Source organism: Grus americana, chromosome Z (genome assembly GCF_028858705.1).
Source record: "Grus americana isolate bGruAme1 chromosome Z, bGruAme1.mat, whole genome shotgun sequence".
NCBI lineage: Eukaryota > Metazoa > Chordata > Aves > Gruiformes > Gruidae > Grus > Grus americana.
This window is the reverse complement of record NC_072891.1, coordinates 31817244-31838932: the sequence shown is the minus strand read 5'-3', so window position 1 is coordinate 31838932 and position 21689 is coordinate 31817244. Positions and strand designations below refer to the sequence as shown.

General features: G+C 35.9%; 1 protein-coding gene across 9 annotated transcripts in view; it reads right to left on the bottom strand.

Moving 5' to 3' along the window:
• JAK2 (Janus kinase 2) overlaps positions 1-21689 on the bottom strand; it is a 91731-nt gene that overhangs the window by 8164 nt on the left and 61878 nt on the right. For all 9 annotated transcript variants that reach the window (XM_054810965.1, XM_054810958.1, XM_054810960.1 and 6 more), the window contains 13 exons: positions 19428-19585; positions 17874-17985; positions 16009-16195; positions 14621-14748; positions 13968-14102; positions 12264-12351; positions 10199-10326; positions 9283-9421; positions 7873-8024; positions 6658-6808; positions 5831-5967; positions 4424-4613; positions 3359-3483 (listed from right to left, as the gene is read on the bottom strand). In XM_054810965.1, coding sequence (XP_054666940.1) covers positions 3359-3483; positions 4424-4613; positions 5831-5967; positions 6658-6808; positions 7873-8024; positions 9283-9421; positions 10199-10326; positions 12264-12351; positions 13968-14102; positions 14621-14748; positions 16009-16195; positions 17874-17985; positions 19428-19585 — 1830 coding nt within the window. The remainder of the gene's footprint in view (positions 1-3358; positions 3484-4423; positions 4614-5830; positions 5968-6657; positions 6809-7872; positions 8025-9282; positions 9422-10198; positions 10327-12263; positions 12352-13967; positions 14103-14620; positions 14749-16008; positions 16196-17873; positions 17986-19427; positions 19586-21689) is intronic.

Below are 21689 nucleotides of genomic sequence, written 5' to 3'. Positions count from 1 at the left end.
ATTCCAAACCCGTTAAAAAATGCCTTATTCTTCATTACCCGCTTGTCCATTGCTATCTTCAAAACCACCAAACCTAGCTTTTTCAAAGTGAGACTCCTGGGCTTCTGATACAACCAGTCTATGTGAATGCTATAACTTTTTATTACTACTACATACTGTACTGAAAACAGTCCTAAAGATTCTCTGATGATAGTAGAGTAGTTTCTGTTAGCCTGGAAAATACCTATTTTGAGAGATACTTAATTGAAATCATTCAAATTCTAAGTGGAAATCATAATCCTGTGACACTCCTCTAACAATGGAATTGAGTTTAATTACGTGATTTCAAATGTTTCCATCATTAAAGTTGGGCTCTCCAGCAAGGGCACCTGAAGCACTTTAAGCATTAAGACATGGAAAAAAAGTTTATTTTTAGCCTCTTCTCCTGTCAGCCAGGATTAACAAAATGCAGGGTCAAAAAAGCAAAAAAAAAGAACATCCCAACAATCAGTCGCACGGAGAAGTTAACTTCTTTATGTGCCATTGTATTGGCAGGATTCTTTAAGTTGAATATAGAGTCCTACTGCTTGCTATCAGAAAAGCTGTACTAATGGCACAAACTGCACTAGATGACACCTGCACTAATTTACATCTACAGAAACATCACCATAGCAAATGCAATTTCTGATAATTCTGCTTTTCACAGTATGAGATATGCACAAAAAATATCAACTTTAAGTCAGGAACCCTTTCCCAGTATAGTAGCAAGGAAGCAAAACACAGCAAGCAAACACACTTGTCTTAATCCCCTGGTATGGGTATGCCTTTATTTCTCTCATACATTTGAGAGAAAAGCAGCAAGGCAGAGGGAGAAAGATTTTTATTAAAAACCCTAAAATAACAGAGTGACAGAAATGTAGAGCAGAAAGAGCAAACATTACAAGAGAAGCAAAAGTAGCTAAAGGAAAGGGGGAAATGTGATCAGTTAAAAGAAGGAAAAGTATTCAGATTCCATTTTTGCAATATTAGATAGTCACTATGTTTTTAATTAAATTGTTTTGAAGTAACAGAATGGTGCAAATTGGAGTGAAAACTTAATGTAATCAATATAACCTCTGCTCTGCAGGTCGTACAGCAACAAAAGTGCAAGACATGCTGTAATTCTTAGACTTTGCTTCCCTTAGAAGTGAAGGAGAGATACTTCTTTAAGAGCAAGTCCTACATGTGGACTTCCCACATTCTCACACTGTGTGTACCCGTGCTTTCTGACATGAAAACAGGATGTTTTCCTACTTAAAGTGTCTGCAGCAGGCATATTCTAGCTTCCTTCCTCTTGGTTGGTGCTTGATACTTAGGAAGCAGTCATTTGATCTGCTACTTTGATTTTTCATCACCATCCCGAAGACCTGTAACATTTCAATGCTTCTTTTATATACGTGTATGTACACACACACACTTCAAGAACTTTTTTCTTTGTACCTTCTGAATACAGTTCCTTTCCCGAAGTTTCCTGCTATACTTGCACTGGCTGCAAAGGCCAAAATCCACCTTCCAGTCGTATCAGATACCTCTGCCTCAGAGACCAGGGTCCTGAGATATGTTGCTGCTGTTTTTCCTTCAGGCTCTGGATAAAGCTTTAGATAAGGCTGGAGGATTTATATATGCAAGCTTCACAGCTTCTTATGACAGTGAATAGGGTAGGCACCCTAAGATCCTTCAGGTCATAGGCTGAGATGACCACAGAATAAAACAGGTAAGTGGCTGCAGCCTTTGTATGTTCAAAAATCCCTGTTGCATCTTTATTCTATGAAAGATTCCCTGTCGCCATCCTCCTAGGTGGTGCTGTTAGACTCTTCCAGCTCTTTGCTTGAAGGAAGCTTGTTTTCAGTGACTTACCAGCACTGATAATAACAGTTGCAGAAATAATACTGAGAGAATTTCTTATGCCCGTTACTGGAGAATGACTTTTGTTTTGGAGACACAGATCAGAGGGCTTTTTAACCTTCTGAGTGGGTGGCCGCATGTTGAATCCTTCCTCTCTGTAAAAAGACGGACACTTGCCACAGACTTGTGAACATTTTCTGGTTTCCGAGCTCATTGCACACTGCTTGCCCATCAAGGAGTTTTTGCTGGAGTTTACCCACCTAGCCTTGCTTCAGTGAAGCACACGAATAGGTGGGATCAGCTGCTAAAAATGCATGCACCATCCTTCTGTGCACGCCCCAGGTTCAGTAGCTAAAAGGTTTACCAATTCAGTCCAGTTTCAAGCACGGAACTATCAAGCTCTGTTCATCAGGTAAAAGTTTGAATGCCTGGAGGTCTCGGCTCTGGCAGAGACTCTCCTGCCTGATTCTTGTCAGGCCTTTTCTGCAGATATTACAGAAGGAAAATCTTCTGCTCTGAATGCAGCAGGGCACAATTACCAGACATAAGAATATCTGTGGGCTACATACCCTGAAGAATACCCAGTAAGTAGCCTACTGTTTCCACATCTTTGATGTGGATATTGTGGAAAGGAATTTAAAAATATTTCTGGTACCTGCCTTGAGGGTGTGGGGATTTTTTTCCTTTTCTTTTCCCCTCGCCCGCCCTCCCTTTTTTTTTTTTTCTTTCTCCAAACTACTGAACATGCAATGAAATACAAAGTATCAGTACTTTCTTGTTTCTAAAGCATAAGAGAATAAAACTAGGGTACGCACAAGCCCTCCTTCTGAAAAATGAAATGTCACAATAAATATCAGATGTTTGCTCCCCTTTTCAGAATTTTATCAAGGATGTTCAGTACCAACCATTGAAACTAGCAAATAATTCATTACAGCTTTGGGCACTTCTATGGCCTCTAGTTCCTAATACAGAAATCTTGTATCTTTGATCTTTCTGCTAAATAAGCTACTATTATTTACAGTTTAAATAAATTTCTTAAACATATACATGCTGTTATAGTGGTTTTATAGCTGAGTGTCCAAGTTCTGAAAAATCAGTTATAGTATGTCATGAACAGTTTTCCTGGGTGAGTATATTAACTCCTGCAAAATTTTATTTTAGCTCTCATTAGGGAGAAAAGAGGTTTTAATCCTTCTGAATGAAATATAAGCTAAGCAAACTATAAAATAAACACAAATAAATGGAGTACATTCTGCCTCAGTCAGCAGATAATACAGGATGCTGAGACTGGCCTAAGACACTCAAAAATTTGTCCAGTTCTTGAGTACATGAATATGTATTGCTACTTTTTTTAGGGTTATGTGGTACTAGCAGCCCAACAATATTATAGAAGATACACCAAAACAACCAATGATTGTTGTTTTGAGACAAATGAGACAAGACCAAAAAGAGACAAAAATTTGTTGAAAAATATCAATAATCTGAAATTTCCTACCTTGCATATCTGAGACGCATACAGCAAAAGCTTCTTGTGGTCCAGCCTCTCCTTGTGTTTCTGCAGATAATCTCGTAAACTTCCATATGGTAAATATTCCATAATTAATCTTAGATTCCTACGACCTTTTACAACAACAATAAAATACACACTTAATTTTTCTGTCATTTCCAATGACAAGTTTTGAAATATAAATATTTATAAATGTCTATGAATAAAAGTAATAGAAAATAATCTTAATACCAAAGAAGCAATTTATTATATGTACATCACTATGCAATTTTTCATATATTAGTTAACTGCATTTGTTCAGAAAATGCCATTTATTTAAACACAACAATAATGCGTAAATGCTTGATATACAGAGCATCATTAATCAAGATCATCTCATCAATACTTTAGCTACTATTGCTAAAGCAAAGCAAGAGTGCCAACATGGGTACATCCATGTTTATGTAATTTCTCCTCATTGCTGAGATGAAACTTAGAATGGCAACTGACATCAACTGGTCAGCAATTTTACCATCTTTAAAAACTTAGTCTGATTTTGAACCCAAGAATTTTCTTCTTACAGTAAGGTTCTAGGCAGAACCCATGCTTTCATTCATCAACTTCAACAGCATCAACAATTCACTCAAACACATCCATTTCTGAAACTTTTTCCTGCCTAGTCTTTTATTGTACAGGCTGTACAAGAATTGGTAACATCCATTCTAGGACATTACATTGAGCAAAACCAACAATGGTTACAAAATGGTTGCATTTTCCCACTTAACCGTAAATTCTTTTGTAGGAAGGCTTTTATGCTTTAACATAAAGAAACTGGGTAACTAGTCAAAATGGTACTTTCTCTAATCAAATCAAATTATGCAGTGAGCTGACTGAATAAAATGTCCATCTTGAACTGAGAAGTAGTATATGACAGACACTACTTCCTTTGATTTGTACTCTAAGTCCTGGTAAAGTTAGGACAAGTCAGTGACTTTAATGAATACTTACCTCTCTGAATTTCTCAGTATGCACACTTAGGTGTACACCTAAAGGCATATTCAACATAGCACATACCTGCACTGTAGCACACTCCTTTGTATTTAACAATGTTATCATGCTGCAGAGATTTAAGTATTTCAATTTCTCTTTCAAAATCCCTAAGGTGCTCTTCTGTGCTATGTTGCAGCTTTTTAACAGCCACCACTTCTCCAGTATTATCCTGCAGTGGGTCATATCGACACATTTCAACACTGCCAAAATTTCCCTAGATCACAAATGGAAATACTTGAATTAAAAAACAAGTCCACAACATTGTCTCTTTCTTAGTGCTTGCTCATACTGCCTCAGTGCTCAGTCTATTAGCATTAAAGTGACCACAATTAACTGAAATGCCACAAAACCTCCCTGAGAGAAAAAAGAGTGCAGGATCACAGGTAACAGTTCCATAAGAGTAAGAAGCATTCTATGAAAGGAAGCAAAGACCACCAGAGGAAACGAGGACAAGGAAAGGAGGACAATGTCCATTCATTTTCTCCCCCTTCTTCACAAATTTCCACTTGCACTTCCAAACTGTCAGTTGGCATACTCCTTTCCTGCACTTGCAAACCCCCCTTCATTTAGGTTCCTCTTGGCTCTTAATTCTCCTATTTCTTGGTGGTTCTTCCCCCATTTGTTTCAAAGTTCTTCCCTTTCTCTGTTTAAATTTTCTTTATCTCCCTTTATGCAGTCATCATCTACCATTCTGTTCTATGTGCTATATACCATCCCTGTGCTATGCTACCATTTATAGCCAACAATGAACCATCTGCAAATAGAAGTAGTTCTGCTACTTTGCTTTCAGGCTTGCTTTCACTAGTACTTGGAGCCAAAGGAATATATAACTATCATGTCAATAAAAAACATAGAACAGCAAGGAACCATTCTGGAAAAATGGTACTTGGTGAAGATCTTCCAGCTGCACTTGGTCACCTGTCTAGGCATGCTTTCACACAGCCACGCTGTAATGACTTGCAAAACTAGTAACCAAATGCCGATTTCTAAAACCTAAAAAGTTCAAGGCCTACATATATCTCAAAGATGTTACTGAATTTAGGGACTGCATATTCAGATTTCTCAGAATATGCGTGCACAAAAAAACCCAACCCCACTAGTTCCCTGAAGACTCCTCTGGAACATTTTTAAATGAATACCAAGTATTTAAAAAAAAAAAAAAGTCAGATGCAGCTCTGCATTACTGAAAAAGATTTTAGCCTTTCAGTGTGACTGGATTCATTGTAGAGGTCAGCTATCTTTCCTCTATCTAATGATATTGTGCTACTAAAAAAAGATGTAAAGGAACTGCAGGTTGTGGTCAGATATGACTGAAATTATTAATTTCTCTAACAGAGGTTTCAATGTAAATAATGTATATGACATCATTGGAAAATAACTGAAAAAAGACAGTTCTTTCCTAGGTAATTAGAGAATTTCAAAACATCCTACCTTGCCAAGCTGCTGTAAAAACTTAAGATGTCTTTCTTCAAATTGTGTTGGGTCCCGATCTTCAAAAGCGCCGGAAAATCCAAGTGCTCCAATTCTCATATTTGGCAACATATCACTTTCTGTCAACAGCTCATAATCTGAGGGGTAGGAGGAAGAAGGGAAGAGATAAAGGGAACAGGAGGCACAGAAAAGCAAACAGGAGAATGAAGAAACTTACTACAATCATGGCATGTTCTGCCTTTGCTTGGCATACCCCAGCTCAGTAGAATATGAACAACCACTTCTTTTGTCCTTGCAAAATACTCCATAGAAATTAATGTATTACAAAAAAGCCAAATAACTTGTCTTAAATCAGAGCAAGTCTTGCTTTAATTTCCCAATTTTCTTTTTGCAGGCCTATTGTACTTCGAATTTAGCACCTATTGTGCAACAACTCCACTACTGCAGAGGGGAGAAATGTAAACTTCACAAGGCCTTGTGATAACATGTATTTTCTACTTGGAAAAAAGAAAGGAAACTGTTTATTTTATTGAGCAAAAAAAGACAGTCACAAACATAGCACACTTGGTTAAGAGACTAGAATGTTTGGGATAGACATTAATCAAACTAGAAAACTGCTTTGAACAATAATGCTAACATTTAATGTGTTCTCTTTTAGAACAACGAAAAAGCAGTAACATAGTGTCCTTATGAACTCAGATTTCCAGGGTGGCTTTGGAGAATGGTTATGGGTTGACATACCAAAAAGGAAGGCTCTATATGAAAATGAACCAATAGGAATCAAGGTTCTTTTTCCCTAGTGCATTCTTGTTGTATCACAGACTCACCTGGAGTGAACAAACTATTCAAGTCACGTATAATTGCTCTAAATGAAGGTCTGAAATCTGGCTCATAATCCATGCAGTTGTTTATAAGGTTTGCTAGCTCTGTCCAGTTGGGGGCAGGAAGCTGGTGCCTATCTTCATAAAACTGTAGTTTCTGGAAGTAAATAGATAAAAGCCATTTTAATATACAACCATGAAGAGTTGTAGAAGCCTTAACATTCTCGGCAGAGCAGCCAAAAAATATAGTTCTCAACCTAGACTTGTTATCTCAACAAATGTACGTCTGACCAATTCACATCAAAAGCCAAGGCTAACAATGTAGCAAGACTGGCATAATTTAGACTAATTAGCTCAGAAATTCCCAGTCATTTACTCATGGAAGATAAGACTATAGAGAAGGATAATGAGAAAAATGGTGTGTCCTTTGCTGGTAATTTCATAAAACCTCAACTGGATGGGTCCAGCAGAAAATTCTATCCACCTTGTGAGGTGGCTGAGCTCCTCCAGTTGTAAAAAGCTTCATGAATATTATGAAAAAATGTGGATTAGTACAGGGGAGGAGGGCAACTTCTGAAATAACTAGATATCTATCAGCTAGGTCTAGGTAGACCTTGGAGCTTATGGTAAGAGCTGATTACCCCACCTGAGATCAGGCTTTGTGAGAAGGTAACAGTCCATTTATGAAAGTAATACTACAAATCTATATACCATAGCAAAGGAAATAATCTTTTTGTTTCCAACTGAGGAAGCAAATACATAAGAAATAATATTTTTATGGAACATGTATCCCCTCCACCCCCTGCCCCTAATTGAGACAAAGTTAACATTTCTGGTTTAGCTAAAATAGAATTGTTTGCAACACACAAAGTCTTATAGTATTTAAGATGTTGAATTACTAGAATAATGCCAATTAAAATCCATGTACATTGTTAAAAATACTTTTTGTATAAAGTGATACACTGTTGCAACAAAGAACAGAAACATGAACAAGAGAATTCTAGCAATGCTGTACTTTGTCCCCATAAAAATCAAAACAAACAACATAAAGACAAACCTCAAATCATCACTTCTGATCATTATCTGACAGTAAAAGTGTTCTTTTCCTACAGTGGTCATGGGCCACATCACTTTACATGCTGATACTGTTATAACAGCAGATGTTTTAAATTAGAAGTGTCCAAAGAACACTGTTATGCCTGCAGACCCAGTAATACTTACTCTTGAAGAATCCAGTGCACTCAGAGGTTTGTCTCCTCCACTGCAGATTTCCCACAGAGTAGTACCAAAACTCCATTTGTCTGTGGTCAGGCTTAATTGTTTGGGATTCTCAATACATTCTGGTGGAACCCATGGTATTCGTTCAAGAAGAACTGTGCAATCACACAAAAGAAACATCATGTTAAGGTGAATAATAAAATCAGAAAATTCTATAACATACTTGATTTAATAAAAATTCCTTTATTGCACATAGGTTTTTCATTCTGTAATGTGCTTTTAGTACCTTTCCAAGTTTTTAGCTACAGAATATATACAAAAATAATATTTATGACTCAGAATGGAGGACCATTACTTTTATTGTAAAATGAGCCTAATGTTATAAGACTACCTTAACATCATTTCCACATTGTATTTTTGCTCCAACTTCTGTATTTCCCCCAATGTTACCAAGGTATAGTAGCTGCCACAATGGAACTAGATGACAAAGAGTAAAAAGCACTTTGCTAGTGGTTGGCACATTCTGGCACAGCAAAGGGCACTGATTTTTTGATACTGATTGTAGTAACAAGTTAAAAGATTGCATTGCACTGATGTAGACTTAGAGGTCCTTAAAATGAGATCTCATAAGATTAATGTAGGCTCCTCATTTAAAAAGGGAGAGTTTAAACAAGTTATTAGAAAATAATGACCTGCATTGCTTATAGTTTCTTAGATGCATAATTTCTATTGGCATGTATAAAATTACCAAGTATAAAGTGTGTTCACTTTTCCAAAATGATTAAAAAGACTAGGTAAAGAACAGAAAGGTGACTTCAGTTTCATTAGCATAACAATCTTGCACACACTTTTAATTTCTTTTCATTTAATGAATTTTGCTGTTTATAAGGCATTAGAACAGCCTCAACGGCAGATGATAATCCAGTATTTTAGCATCATTAAGTGGCTTCAGGTATTCACCAAGAAATGCACTGAAGATGATTTTCAACTGCTGGGCAGCATTTTCAAAAGTGCGTTTACTCTCAGCTATGAAAGGTCCTCCAAGCTATAAAATACAATTTAATCTTGATAAATAATAGGATACTAAGTCCAGCAGCTCCTTGCATGCAACAGACTTACTCATGGTACACTACAGCATACTAATACCAGTGAGAAAAAAAAAGTTGAAAATGATAACAACAGGAAAAAACCCTCACACAACGGAGAATTGTGGCTTTATTTCCTGTAGCTACCTGCTGATAAAGAAGATACACTCAGAAATGCTGACTAGGACTGCAGAGATTATTTTAAAGTGACAGATGGATGAAGGAATTTACTATAACAGAAGTATCTTAGATAGCGGCCAGGAAAAAAAAACAATCAAACTTAGTTTTCAGTCAGAAACATTAAACAAGAAAGCTGACAAAGACTTACTGTCTCTTGGCAAAACTGTAATACTGATGCCAGGATCACTTAGTTTTATAAATGGAAGGTTTCCAGACTTCCTGTCTTCCTCTCTGATAAGCAAGATGTTTTTTGCACAGACATTTCCATGAACAAGGCCTTTATCCTCCTATGAACAGAAATGCATCTTTTACATACTGACAAAAAAATCTTATTGTTGAAGAGGTATTTAAAAGCTAATACTTTACAGCATGAGGGAAACATCAGCAAAGAAAATAACAATCACATTAAGTTGATCAAATCTCAGACATTTAATCAGTTCCTCAGAGTTATAGTTTCTAACCAATTTTCATTCACTTTAACTACCTAAAGTTTCAAGTTTAAAACTACTTCATGTATATTAACTCAGAAGTATACCGATCCATCGATATGATCTCTTTAAACTCTGTTAAAGGGAAGATTCATCTAATCACATATTTTGTCTTGAATAATGGTCTTTATGTTGCATTAAACACACTGTAAGGTTGGGACCCAATGCACAAAATGAATGTACTAGCAGTTTGAACAGTACAATGTTTTCCCCTCCCAGTGGTTAACTACTAACACCACCAGGAAATAATTTATGTTCAGCATCATGAGCTGAAGTGGGAAAACTAGAAAGGACTGATTCCTTGAGGAGAAAGAAAAAAAACAAAAGAAAAATACTGGAAATGTGGTTTTATTTCACACTAAACCATAGAGCATTAAAAAAGAATGGGAAATTCAATTACACTTTGTGGAAAACACACAGGTCTGTCCTTGGCTATCCACTAATTATCTGCTATATAGCCAGTCTGTTTTCAAATACTTCCAGAGTTTCAAGAAGTAGGGTAATAGCTTAGCCATTCTACATGCATTAGCCTGAAACACTTGAATTCACCCATTAACAAACCCAAAGAATACTTACCAGAAAATGCATGGCTAATGCCAACTGTTTGGCTACTTCCAGCTTCCACAAGATATTGATAACATTTTTGTTCTTTTTCAAATATGTGTCCAAGGATCCAAATTTTACATATTCCTGTACAAGGATGTCTGATTCAAAATGGTAAAAAGAGTAACAATTAAAATCAACAACAAATAATGGAATTTCAGAACAGATTCATTACTCCAGTACCACCCATCTCTTTGATACCTTGTTAGCAAACTGACTATAAATTTGAAGCTATATGACATCTGAGTATTGCCACAAATATTCTATGTTCTTTATACTTCTTCAGGGTGTGGAAGTTAACCTAATTTCTTCTCAAATGCAAAATAACTAGGATTTAACAGCTTTTTTACAGAATAGGTTTCTACCTTAACAAAACCAGTGAGCAGCCTTCCACCCTTGCTTGAAGGGCACAATAAATAACATAACTTCTGATAAAGCATAGAAGTGTACAGAAATATCAGTGTAGTAGGTCAAACAATGTCAAGTCATTCAGATCATAGTTGTTTATAATCTATATTCCTAGTGAAAAATATGCTTTGCTGACAAAAGATGCTCTTCTTGAAAACAGACTAATATGTGCACTAAAAAAAGTGTATATATATGACATATGCCTTCATGCAGTCATCCAGTGAATAACCCGAGAAACAAGATCCATTTCACAGTGCTGCACAGACTTCATTGGTATCAACACAATAATTTCAAATTGCATGACTGAATTCTTGCCTTCAGCTGCAGTTTTCCACAGAAAAAATAACAGCCTTTCTTCCTATTTCTTAGTAACTGCCTCTTACTAAACTGTAATAGGTTTCTTGCCTTCAGAGATAGCACCATCTATAGAGGGCAACTGTGATTTAAAGGAGAAATATGTAACCATATACATCTTTAGGGTTTCGTGTGGTTTGGGTTTTTTTGGTTGTTTTGTTGTTTTGGTTTTTTTTTTAAATTATACACTTGATCTACCTGAAATTTTATATGTAGTCTCTCTGCATGGTACAATGAATAAACTAGAAAAATCACTCATGGGCATTTTTGCAAAGAAACTGGTATAACAAGTTCTTTGCCAAACATGCTGCTGTGCCTTTTACAATCTCAGAGAAGTAACTCCTGAAACAGAATCTACCCCACCTTTTGCAAATTCCTTCTCTCAATGCAGGCAACTGTCTACATAATATGCTTATGCAGTTCTTATAAAATGCTTCCTTTTATTACAAATTTCTAATCACAGAAAAACATGGGTTTAGGGCAAACAGACATTTCTGCCCAAAGACTGAATGAAGAGGAAAAACTGCCGAAGAGAGACTCAGCAGGACATATTCAAAGATAGCACACATAAGCATATTACTACTGTTCAAAATTAAGACTTCATTACAAGATGTTATAAATGCATATCAAGTGTTCTTAAAACCAACCTTATTAACAAATAGTCACAATGCAGTAATCTGAACTGAAAACACATTCTTCTTCTGTAGACAATGCAAAGATTTTACCTTTGTTTATATTTTGTAGTGGTTTTGTTGAAATAATGGAACCTCATGTTTTCAGAATGGGATCTCTAACGCAAACTGCCCAAAGCCATATTTGTGCTCACAAAGTCAGCACATGTGTGGGAAAGGGTGGCAGTTTCTGATCACAGTAAACGAAGATTTTCTTGGGTAGTCAAGCACTTCCCTTTCTAGCTAACCACAGTTGATAAAATGTAGAGGTGCAATTTTTCTGGCATTTCAAAAGCTAGTTTCAGAAATTCAGTAAAACTTTTCAAAAGTGAGATTTGCAGATAGAACAGACATGACTGAGTCATTTACAGAGGTTACTATTCACACTGATTGTATTTACACAATTTTTTCATTTTCTTTGTTATCATCATATTACCAGTTCTCAGTAGTAATACTACTGCAATGTGAACATGTAGTGAGTGTTCAGCTAGTGTGTCAGGTTGTTTTGGTTTGGTTTTTTTCCCCTGCTTTTACCCAGAAACAATGGCAAACTCTAACGATAGCTGTATAAAATTCGTACAAAAAGATAACTAATTTCTACTTACTCTCCTCTCCACATACGCAGACTCCATAATTTAACACCAGATGTTTGTAAGAAAGCTGGCTCATCATACTTGCCGCCTCAAAGAAGGACTTTGAGGGAGAAGGGAGAGAGATTGAGAATAAAAACCAGTGAAAACAAACGCCCAAAACATTACATGATTTCTAATAAATCTATTAAACAACGTACATTTTTAAAAACATTTCAACTTCCACCTCATTGCAAAGATCCTGTGTAACATATTTTATATTGTTTGTGGTTGTATTAGGTTTGGTGGGGTTTTGTGGTGGTTTTGGTTGGGTTTTTTGTTTGTTTGCTTTTTTTTTTAACTCATAATCCATATTCCAGAGAGGTTAGCAGTCTTTTTCTGCAGGCAAGTATATCTCCACATTTTAAAAAGAATTTTTTCTTCCATTTCAGTTAATTAAGTAAAGTAAACATCAGACAAATTCACTACGCACTCCTCAGTTTCCAATTTATTCTTTCATAATGTTCAGTTTCCAATTTATTTCTTCATAGCACATTATTAAGTTAAAAGACCAGAAGTATTATATCAGTCATCCACTACTGCAAGACCTTAGCTAACCTTGTCAGGAAGGTTTCAGATGGTTTTATTTCTTTAGTAATTTTTTTATTCTCTTCAGTGGCATCTCCAACTACACTTGCTTGTGTACTGACTCTTCACCCAACAAAAGAAGGTCAAAATTAGCACATTTTCTTTCAGGTGACTATATTTGCATTTCTGTACTCTTAGTCCTTTTAACAACTGATTTTCACTGAACTGTAGAATGCAAATGTATTAGCTTATTAAAATTAAAATATGGGTTATAGTTTCTTTATTGTTTTCAATTTTTCGAAGTGTATGCCTACATTGCTTTCAAATATTAAGCAAAGAACATGTCTTTTCCCTTTTTGCTTACATTTTCATACAGATTTGTCTTAACTAATTGAAAAGTTCAGTAAACAATGGACTGGTTCTCTTGGCTTGTTGTAAATACAGCTAGATTAATTCGGAATTTGATACAATTATATCATCTAAATAAACAATAAACAGCTATACAAAGCTATATTAATATATTAAACATTACCACATCTTGTTAAAGTCTTTACAATTAAATTCTCACATACACAATCTTGGGCTGAATTACATTACCAGTTTTTGCACAAAGGCATTTCAGGTTTGCTCCAGCTTCACTCAAACAGTGAAAAGTCTAAGTGAATATAGATGATTCTACATATGGCAAGTGTTTCTCATACATAAATACTTCTAATTTTTTATAGCTTGATGTGAAGTGTTGATTTTACTGGAGAATCAGTATGATCCCAGAACACTGAAGATAGTCTACCAAAAGAAACTAATTTTACATAAATTATCATACCTCATACATACATAATGAATTTACTGGTAAAGACAATTCTTTGGCCATACCACCTCTCCTGTGGTACTTGTATTGCACAAAGAAACTGTTCTCTGGCTTTCAGTGGGTAGCTCTGAATTCTCTGACGGATGGTGAGGAGAGGAGAAATAAAGTACATAGAGGTACTTCCCAAAGCCAGTCTCAAATCCATTCTCCCAGCGTCACATGGCCAAGAATGAGCTTGGTTCAACATACAACCCTCTACCATATAACAAATTCTCATTTATTGTAAGAAAAGTAATGCTCAGCATAGCATGGACAAATGTTTTACAGCAGTCAATCACACCAACCTCAGAGTAGTTTCTATGCACTTTATCCAGCACCTTTAAAAGAACTTCAGTTTCATGGAGCTGGCCATAGTCTCCCACTTCTTTCCTTACACCTTTGAAGATCTTAGTAAACGTGCCCTGCCCAAGACTCTCCTCCTAAAAGACAGGAAGTATATAGATGAGAAAAAAAAAAAATCAGAAATCTCCACCTGTTTTGCAAAAGATCTCTTAAGCATCCACCCTAAGTAATGCATATGTAAATCTTTACACCTAGCACACCTCTAGAGTGTCAGGTTGAGGGGACAAATAAGCAACTGTACCAGAAACAGCCTAAATCTTTGCTTATTTTTTATTGACTCCTCAAGGATCTCAGAAAATAACTTGCTGCAAGAACCAGAGAGGAAGGAGTTGCTGTTATTAAGATGTAATTAGACATCCCTAGAAGTAAAGAAAACAACTGCTACTTCAGTCAAAAGGACACTTATTTAAAAAACACAATTAATTGTATTAATGGAAAATTTTTTTAAAATTCTTTTCTCTCACGACTTTAGTGAAAGATTACGGCAAAATCTCCTAGCTCTGTTAAGGCTCTTTTAAACATATACTGAGTTTTTAAAAACTTAGTATGTATTAAACCAGCCATCTGCAGTGGAAGAAGCAACTAATGGACTTACAAAGATCAAGTCCTCATTCCGGATTTTGTGAAAGACCATCTGGTTGATATTATTGTGTCTCTGTAGTGTAGGTGATGAAGGCACATCAGAAACACTATTGCTTCTGAAGACCAGGAGATTTGATTTATCTGGTAGAAGAAAGAGCGTAGGCAAAAGAAAGACAAAGTAAATTTGTAAAATATAACACTAAACCAATATTATTTCAGAAGGATTATTAATGAGAAGCTGTTAAACCAACAAAAAGTAATGTAAGCAATGTAAGTCACCTTCTTCTATATTATGAAGTCATTCTGTTAAAGATGTGCATATCTTTCTGACACCTCTTTAAAGCTTTTACATATTTTTGCCCCAGCAGCACTTCAGTGATCCTGATTGCCTTACATTTACCAGAGGAATTATTCTTTGAGTGATTTTGAAAAAAGCCTCTCCACAAAGTAGAGGAGATCTGTTAGTAAAACTAAAGCTGATAGGTACATATTTGTAGGTATATGCATGCATGCATGTGTGATTATACTTATTCAATAATACAAAATGCTGATGCATATAAATTTTTGATGAAAATAAGGTTACAAAATTATTCTCTGTAATGTGTAATATGTATTTACTTGTCAAATCTCTTTTCTAAGCTTTTGAATCCATTGGCTAATTTCAATCAAATTTGAGAGAGGTAAAAGTGATATCAAATAGTCTGTTCTCTCAAGTTTTTGTTTAAATAGAGACTTGGATAGAGACAAAGACTAATATTGACGTAATTAGTACTACTTACTATAAAGTGAAAAGGGCAGGTGTTATCAGAATTCATAAAGGAGAAAGATACTATGAATATCAAAGCTAGGCAAAAACCTTTACTGTAAATTCAAGAAAAAAAAACCAAACAACCACTCCTTGGGCAGGAGCTCTATTCCATGTGTGTTTTTCAGTGTTAAAGAGAAGCTGAAATCACACCACAGCCTTGGCATAATTCAGCTAAGATGTCAACAAACAATGAAAGAAATTCACTGGCATTGTTGGTTCCATCACTTATGGAACTATCCTCAGCAAGAAATGATACATTTAGTACCTCTTTCCTTCTCAAGATACGAAAACGCTTGATTGAAGAAGAAATGCTGCTGCACACAATCTACTACAATTAAGAAACTAGTTTTGCTTCTAATCATAAAACTGGCTACCATGATTCTTTCTGGAAGACCATCAATAACAAAGTAAAATTTGGCAGGCACTAGAACTGAAAACTATGACTAAGATGAACAAATAAGTCAGTGAAATTTAAAAAAACCCACACAAACATATATCTCTACCTACCTGACAGTCATTTAATATTAATTTATTTTTAAATCTTTAATCTAAAAGTTGGAAACACTTCTGCTTAGAAATAATCTTTCTCTTACCTTTTGGTTTTGGAGGACAGCATTTGATGAACTGGAAAATTATGCTGTCTGAACGGACAGTTTCTGTCTGGTAACAGGTCAACAGATCCTTAAGATTACCAAAACTTCTCTTCGTTCCACTAAGATTATATTCTCCATTCTCATTCTTCGTAATTAAGCAGTGCTTATAATCAGTGGTATTCTCACGCTGCAGAGATTTTTTCCATTAAAAATAAAATTTATCAATATTTAGTATTTAAAAGCTTATATAAATGTATAGCGCACTACTAATTAAAGAAAGAATGCTTCAGCAAAATATTACCATAATTTGTTATTTTGTTCTTGCTATATAACATTTTTTCTGAGAAAACATGATTCTACTTCCCATCACTGGAATTAGCATGCTGATGTTAAGACAAAGCAAATGTTACAAAATCGGCAAAGATTGATCAGGGAAAACAGATAATGGATCCTAGGAAAAATCCTTCAGAGGTAGTAATAATAGCTTCTTCACTCTTACATGGGGGTAATAGCAAAACAAAATTTTGTTGGAAGCAATAGCCCCAATGCTCACACTCTGTGTTCTTTGGACATTTCACCTGTATTTCTATTTTTCTGCATTCTACAGTGCAGTTCTAAGCAATTAGTTCCTAGCACAAATTTTCAATATGCGCTATTTTTATAATGAGCCTTGAAAAGATCCCATTAAACATTTTTAAACAAGAGAAGCTCTTAATAGTGCTTTCAAGGTCCTTCATGTCAACACTGTGGAAAATGTTCCAACAACTTCTGAATCTCCAAGCCTACTAATGACTTGTCCTGAAAGAATCAGAACAAGAAAGAAAAAACCAAAACCAAACGTGGCTAGGTCAGTTAATGGCAGGCTTAACTCACAAGCTTAACTCTCAGACTTTAACTCGCTAAACTTGCCTAGAGACTGATCTCTTAGTCTAAAAACTTCCTTATCAAACACACTTCAATGACTGGACATAAAATTTTTGTGAAATTGATCTTAAAATGGCTTCTCTATACACACAGCAACATTATTTTGTCATTTTCAGAGATGTGCATATCTCCGACACTATTTAATGAACTTGTTAGCTTGCTGCAAACCAGCAGGAAAACCCATGTATTACCTTCCCTCGTTAAAAACCCAAAGGGTGCTCTGTCATTTAAAAAGAATCCCATGCTTGGAACAAGATCATGCAATTATGTAACAGCAATATTAAGATACTGCGTTATTAACTGCAATCTCACAGAGAAGAGGTACATCTGGTTCTTCAGCTGCATGAGAACTGCAGGTATTTCAAGGGTGGCTCCCACTCTAGCTAACACCAGATATCCAGCAGGAGATCTGTGTTGACCTAACAGCTGCCAAATAATCTGGCTGGCCCAGCACTGGGGATGGGGACAGGACTCAAACCCAGAACCACCTGTGAGGGAGAGACACTCTCAGATCACTGAGGGCTGTATAGTCAGTCTAAGCCCTGTTTCAGTGGGTGGGCTATGGAGGGTAGAAATCCCAGGAAAAAAATCCAACTAGAAAAACCAAACCTTAAAAAAAAAAAGAAAAAAAAACAAACTGCACCATCACCCAAACACTTCCTGCTGTCCCGAGAGCCATGTCACCATCCCCAGAACTCTCAAGCTCTCCTCCCTCCACCTATCTTGTTCTCCCAAGCACATAGCATGTGTCATTACCAATTCTTTGTCATACAAGTATTTTAATGTTTCTCCTAAGACCCTGAACATTGGTCAATCTGACAGAAGTAGCTACAAATCAGACAAACATTCTGAAGAGAAAATTCAGAATAATTTACTGAACATCCCATGCTCATTATTATAACACAATGAATATTGTACAGATACTAAGGCAGAATACAAACCTCTATAGCAAAGGTGAGGAAGTATTTTCTGAAATCTTTAGGACTGCAACGAAGAACGTAGAAACCAGTCTGATTACCCGCTTTCTTCAGTTTACTGATAGCGAAGTCCATGCTATAGTAAAAACAAAATGTTTAATATTGCATAATTTCAAAATCCAGGAACATCAGTGATTGGCCAATGAGCACTATTATCAGGTATCTAATACAACAACACTTCAAACTCTTAATTTTTTCAATTTTTTACAGCTTCCTTTTAGTTAATCTTTTTGTCCCTTTGTTTTCCACTATTCAGGGTGGCTGCTTATGCAGACAGCAGTACATAAAAATTCGTAATACTGAATACACCACAATTTTATTTGATGACAAATCTTACAGCCTAAAAAAGTATACACCCTTAGGCTTACGATATGACTTTCAACATCCACTAGGAAAGAAGCTGTAATAAAACTGTCTAAAAACCAAGCTAAAACTAGCAAAATATTTGTGTGGGTAGAAAATGTGGGTTTAACTTGGGAAAGGTCTAACAAGAAAGAGGAGTTGAAAAAAAATTCATTTCTTACTACAAGAATGAATTTTCCCTTAAACAAGCCTTGCTAACTGGTGATTTCTATTCACCTCAGGGAATGAGGAATAGAATGGCTTGGAAAGGTCTAGATTTATTGCAAATCCTTCTAAGCAGCCCTAAATAAAGGTCAATATACAGTGTAAGTCATTAGTGCAAGAAATGTGATTAGAACGGTATAGCTCTACATCCCTCTCCTCCTTCATCTCTTGTGAAGGTTATGGCACCTATCCTCTTTCTGTCATTGGGAAATTTACAGAATAGTTCTGTATCACCTGGGTAGACAATGCTAGTTTCATGCAACATATCTTGCATATATCAGCTTTCAGGCTTTTTGTAGCTAAAGCAAATACTCATTTAATTCTGCTAACAAAACATTTCTAAGCTCCCAAGTGTGCTTCTGCAAACAATAAACAACACTATATAAGCTATATAAAAAAATAAATCAAATCAATGAAGGTACTAAATTCTTCCTCTAAAAAAAACCCCAAGCAAACAAAGCAAGCAAACAAGGAGGCAACATTCCTTAAAAACAAAGTCTCCAATTTATATGGCTAGTAGTTTACTGCAATCCTTGTTCAAGTATTGAGGAGACTGTTAATCTGAATTTTCCTTTTCCCCTTGGACAACTCAGCTAATATAACTGCTAAAGGCTGCAGGAAAACATGAGATCCTCTGTCTATTAAACTGTATGTTGCTGCCATGGTAGTAATTGTAATTCTGTATAATCAGCATCATGACTTTGCTGCCTGTATCTCTTGAAGAGGAAAAGAATTCTAAGGGAAGAAAATTCAAGCCTGGATCTTTCAATTTATTTTTTTATAATACTTCAAGAATGCATTGTATTTTGTAAAATGAAAAATAAGAAAAAAGCATTTTGTTACATAAATGTAATAAATACACACTTCAAGATGTCCATCATGTTTCACAGTCAACTAAAGTTCATCTTTCAAAAAGAATACCACCTTGTTATATTGCTAAAAATTGCTTACAAAATTGGTCCATGGCAGTTGCTTTGGATATTTTCAAGGACTGATGGTGGTGCTACTTCTTTACAGAGATAATGGTGTGCATCCGCAGTTAATCTGTAATATCCATCAATTAATGATACAAAGGAGAGAGCTTCTCTTAATGACTGAAATTCAGCTTCCTGTTAAATTTCCATGGGAGAAGGGGAACAGGGAAGAGAGAGAGAATAAGAATTTCAGTTTTTAATAGGCCACACAAAATTCCTGAATATGGTAATGGTATAAAAGATATAAATATATGCATACATTAAAGACATCCAGACTGTTTTTAATTACTGTTCATATAGTTCTACCTTCTTGGTGCCACCTAGAACTTGTTATGAAATCTTCAATGTTCGAATAAACCCAAACCAATCTGCTGTAAAAAACCCCTCTTACTCTAAATATATGAAACAGCAGAGGAACGCTGACAAGAGGGAAGATTTGAAAAGGAAAAACTGAGTACATACACCTCAGCATGGCAGACACCTACTACACTGGCATCACAGTGTTACTTTTTTCCTAAAGGAAAGCCTTCGCTTATCAAAGATTTATAGGGCTGCGTTCAAGTAGCAAACAAAAATCTCTAGAAAAGTACCTGCCTGAAAATTTAACTAGTAGTCACCAAAAACTGGCATCCTCAGCTGGATCATAGATAGAAAGCTGACCTTTACCTACTAAGAAAAGAGGTGCAATGGATGGAAGCAGGGAGAATACTAATGTGGTCAAAGGAAAACGGGGTGTGGAAAAGGTCTATGCAGAATACGTCAAACTGGTAAGAGCAGGGCAAAATTAAATCCATCTGTAACAACATATTTATTACTCCCAATAAGGAAAATAAGAGTCTATTTTTACGTAATTATCTATATTTTCTTAATAGTTTGACAGTTGTATGAGAACATTAAAGGCTGTCTTTACTTCAACAGAGAAGTGTTACTCTATCATCTACAGAGTCACACTAGATTTCATCCAGTAGCATAGACCAACAGAACATGGTTTAGCACTTGTTGCACAAGTTTACACATGACACGAGGGACACACTTCGTGGCTGAACACAACTCCTTGGCAAGTTCTTTACTAGACAGCAATAAAAACAGCTGGTGCTTTTGATTACATGCTAAGAATATGAAGTCCTCAAACTCCTTATTAAAAGAGAACCTGGAAACAACTATCTTCCTAGTTGTTTCAACATGATCAGAAAACCCCCACAAACAGAAGACCTAGAAATCCAGTCATTTTCATCAATCCATGTATCCTAAAACTGTGTAAAGTACATTTCTATAATGTATTCTACTAGCTGTGTAACAGGTTAAACTAAATCCAAAATTCTAATTTACACCTCAGCTAATTCTGGCATGTAAAGTGTCCACACACAAATCATAAGCAAAACGGCAGCTACTGCACTTTTTCCTACACTGCCTTACTCTTCAGTAGCTTCTTTATACAAGCTCTTAAAGTCATTTTTACCTACAGAAGCATAGGCAGTCAAGCACTTAACTACCACTATTGAGAATTTTTAAGGAGAGTTTTAATGACTCAGAATTAAGGAAGCCTCCTCCACCAATCCAAAATATTGTTATCCTCTCAGTACATAGATGCACATCACAGACGAAACAGCTACTCTAATGTTTCAATAAAAAGCCTTGAAAAAATTTCAAATTCTTAACAGGTGTTTGATTCTGTGCCATTCATGCAGTAAATGAATGTGAATCACAATTCTGCTATAAATGAAAGTAAACCAAATGCATTTTTTAAAAAAGCATCATTAGAGACAATAAAACTAGTTAATGCTTATTGAAATATTTTTTTAATTTTTAAAAATTATTTTTACTGAGAAGTAGTACAAAATCTGTACGCAGCTTTTTCGCACACAGAGAAGGAAGCTCTCTGGTGACACAAATGTCTGAGGTGGGGAGCCCTGAAGGCCTACAGATCAGTCACAGAGACAAATGAGGAAACAACTTGTATTGGGTTTGCATGGCAAGGTTTTGATAGTGGTGGCTTCTGTGAGAAGCTGCTAGAAGCTTCCCTCATGTCTGATAGAGTCAATGCCAGCCAGCTCCAAGACAACATGCCACTGGCCAAGGCTGAACCCATCAGTGATGGTGGTAGCACCTCTGGGATAACATTTAAGAAGGGGAAAAAGTTGCTGAGGAACAGCAACAGCAGCCAGAGAGAGGAGCTAGATGTGGGAGAAACAGCTCTGCAGACACCCAGGTCAGCGAAGAAGGAGGGGGAGGAGGCGCT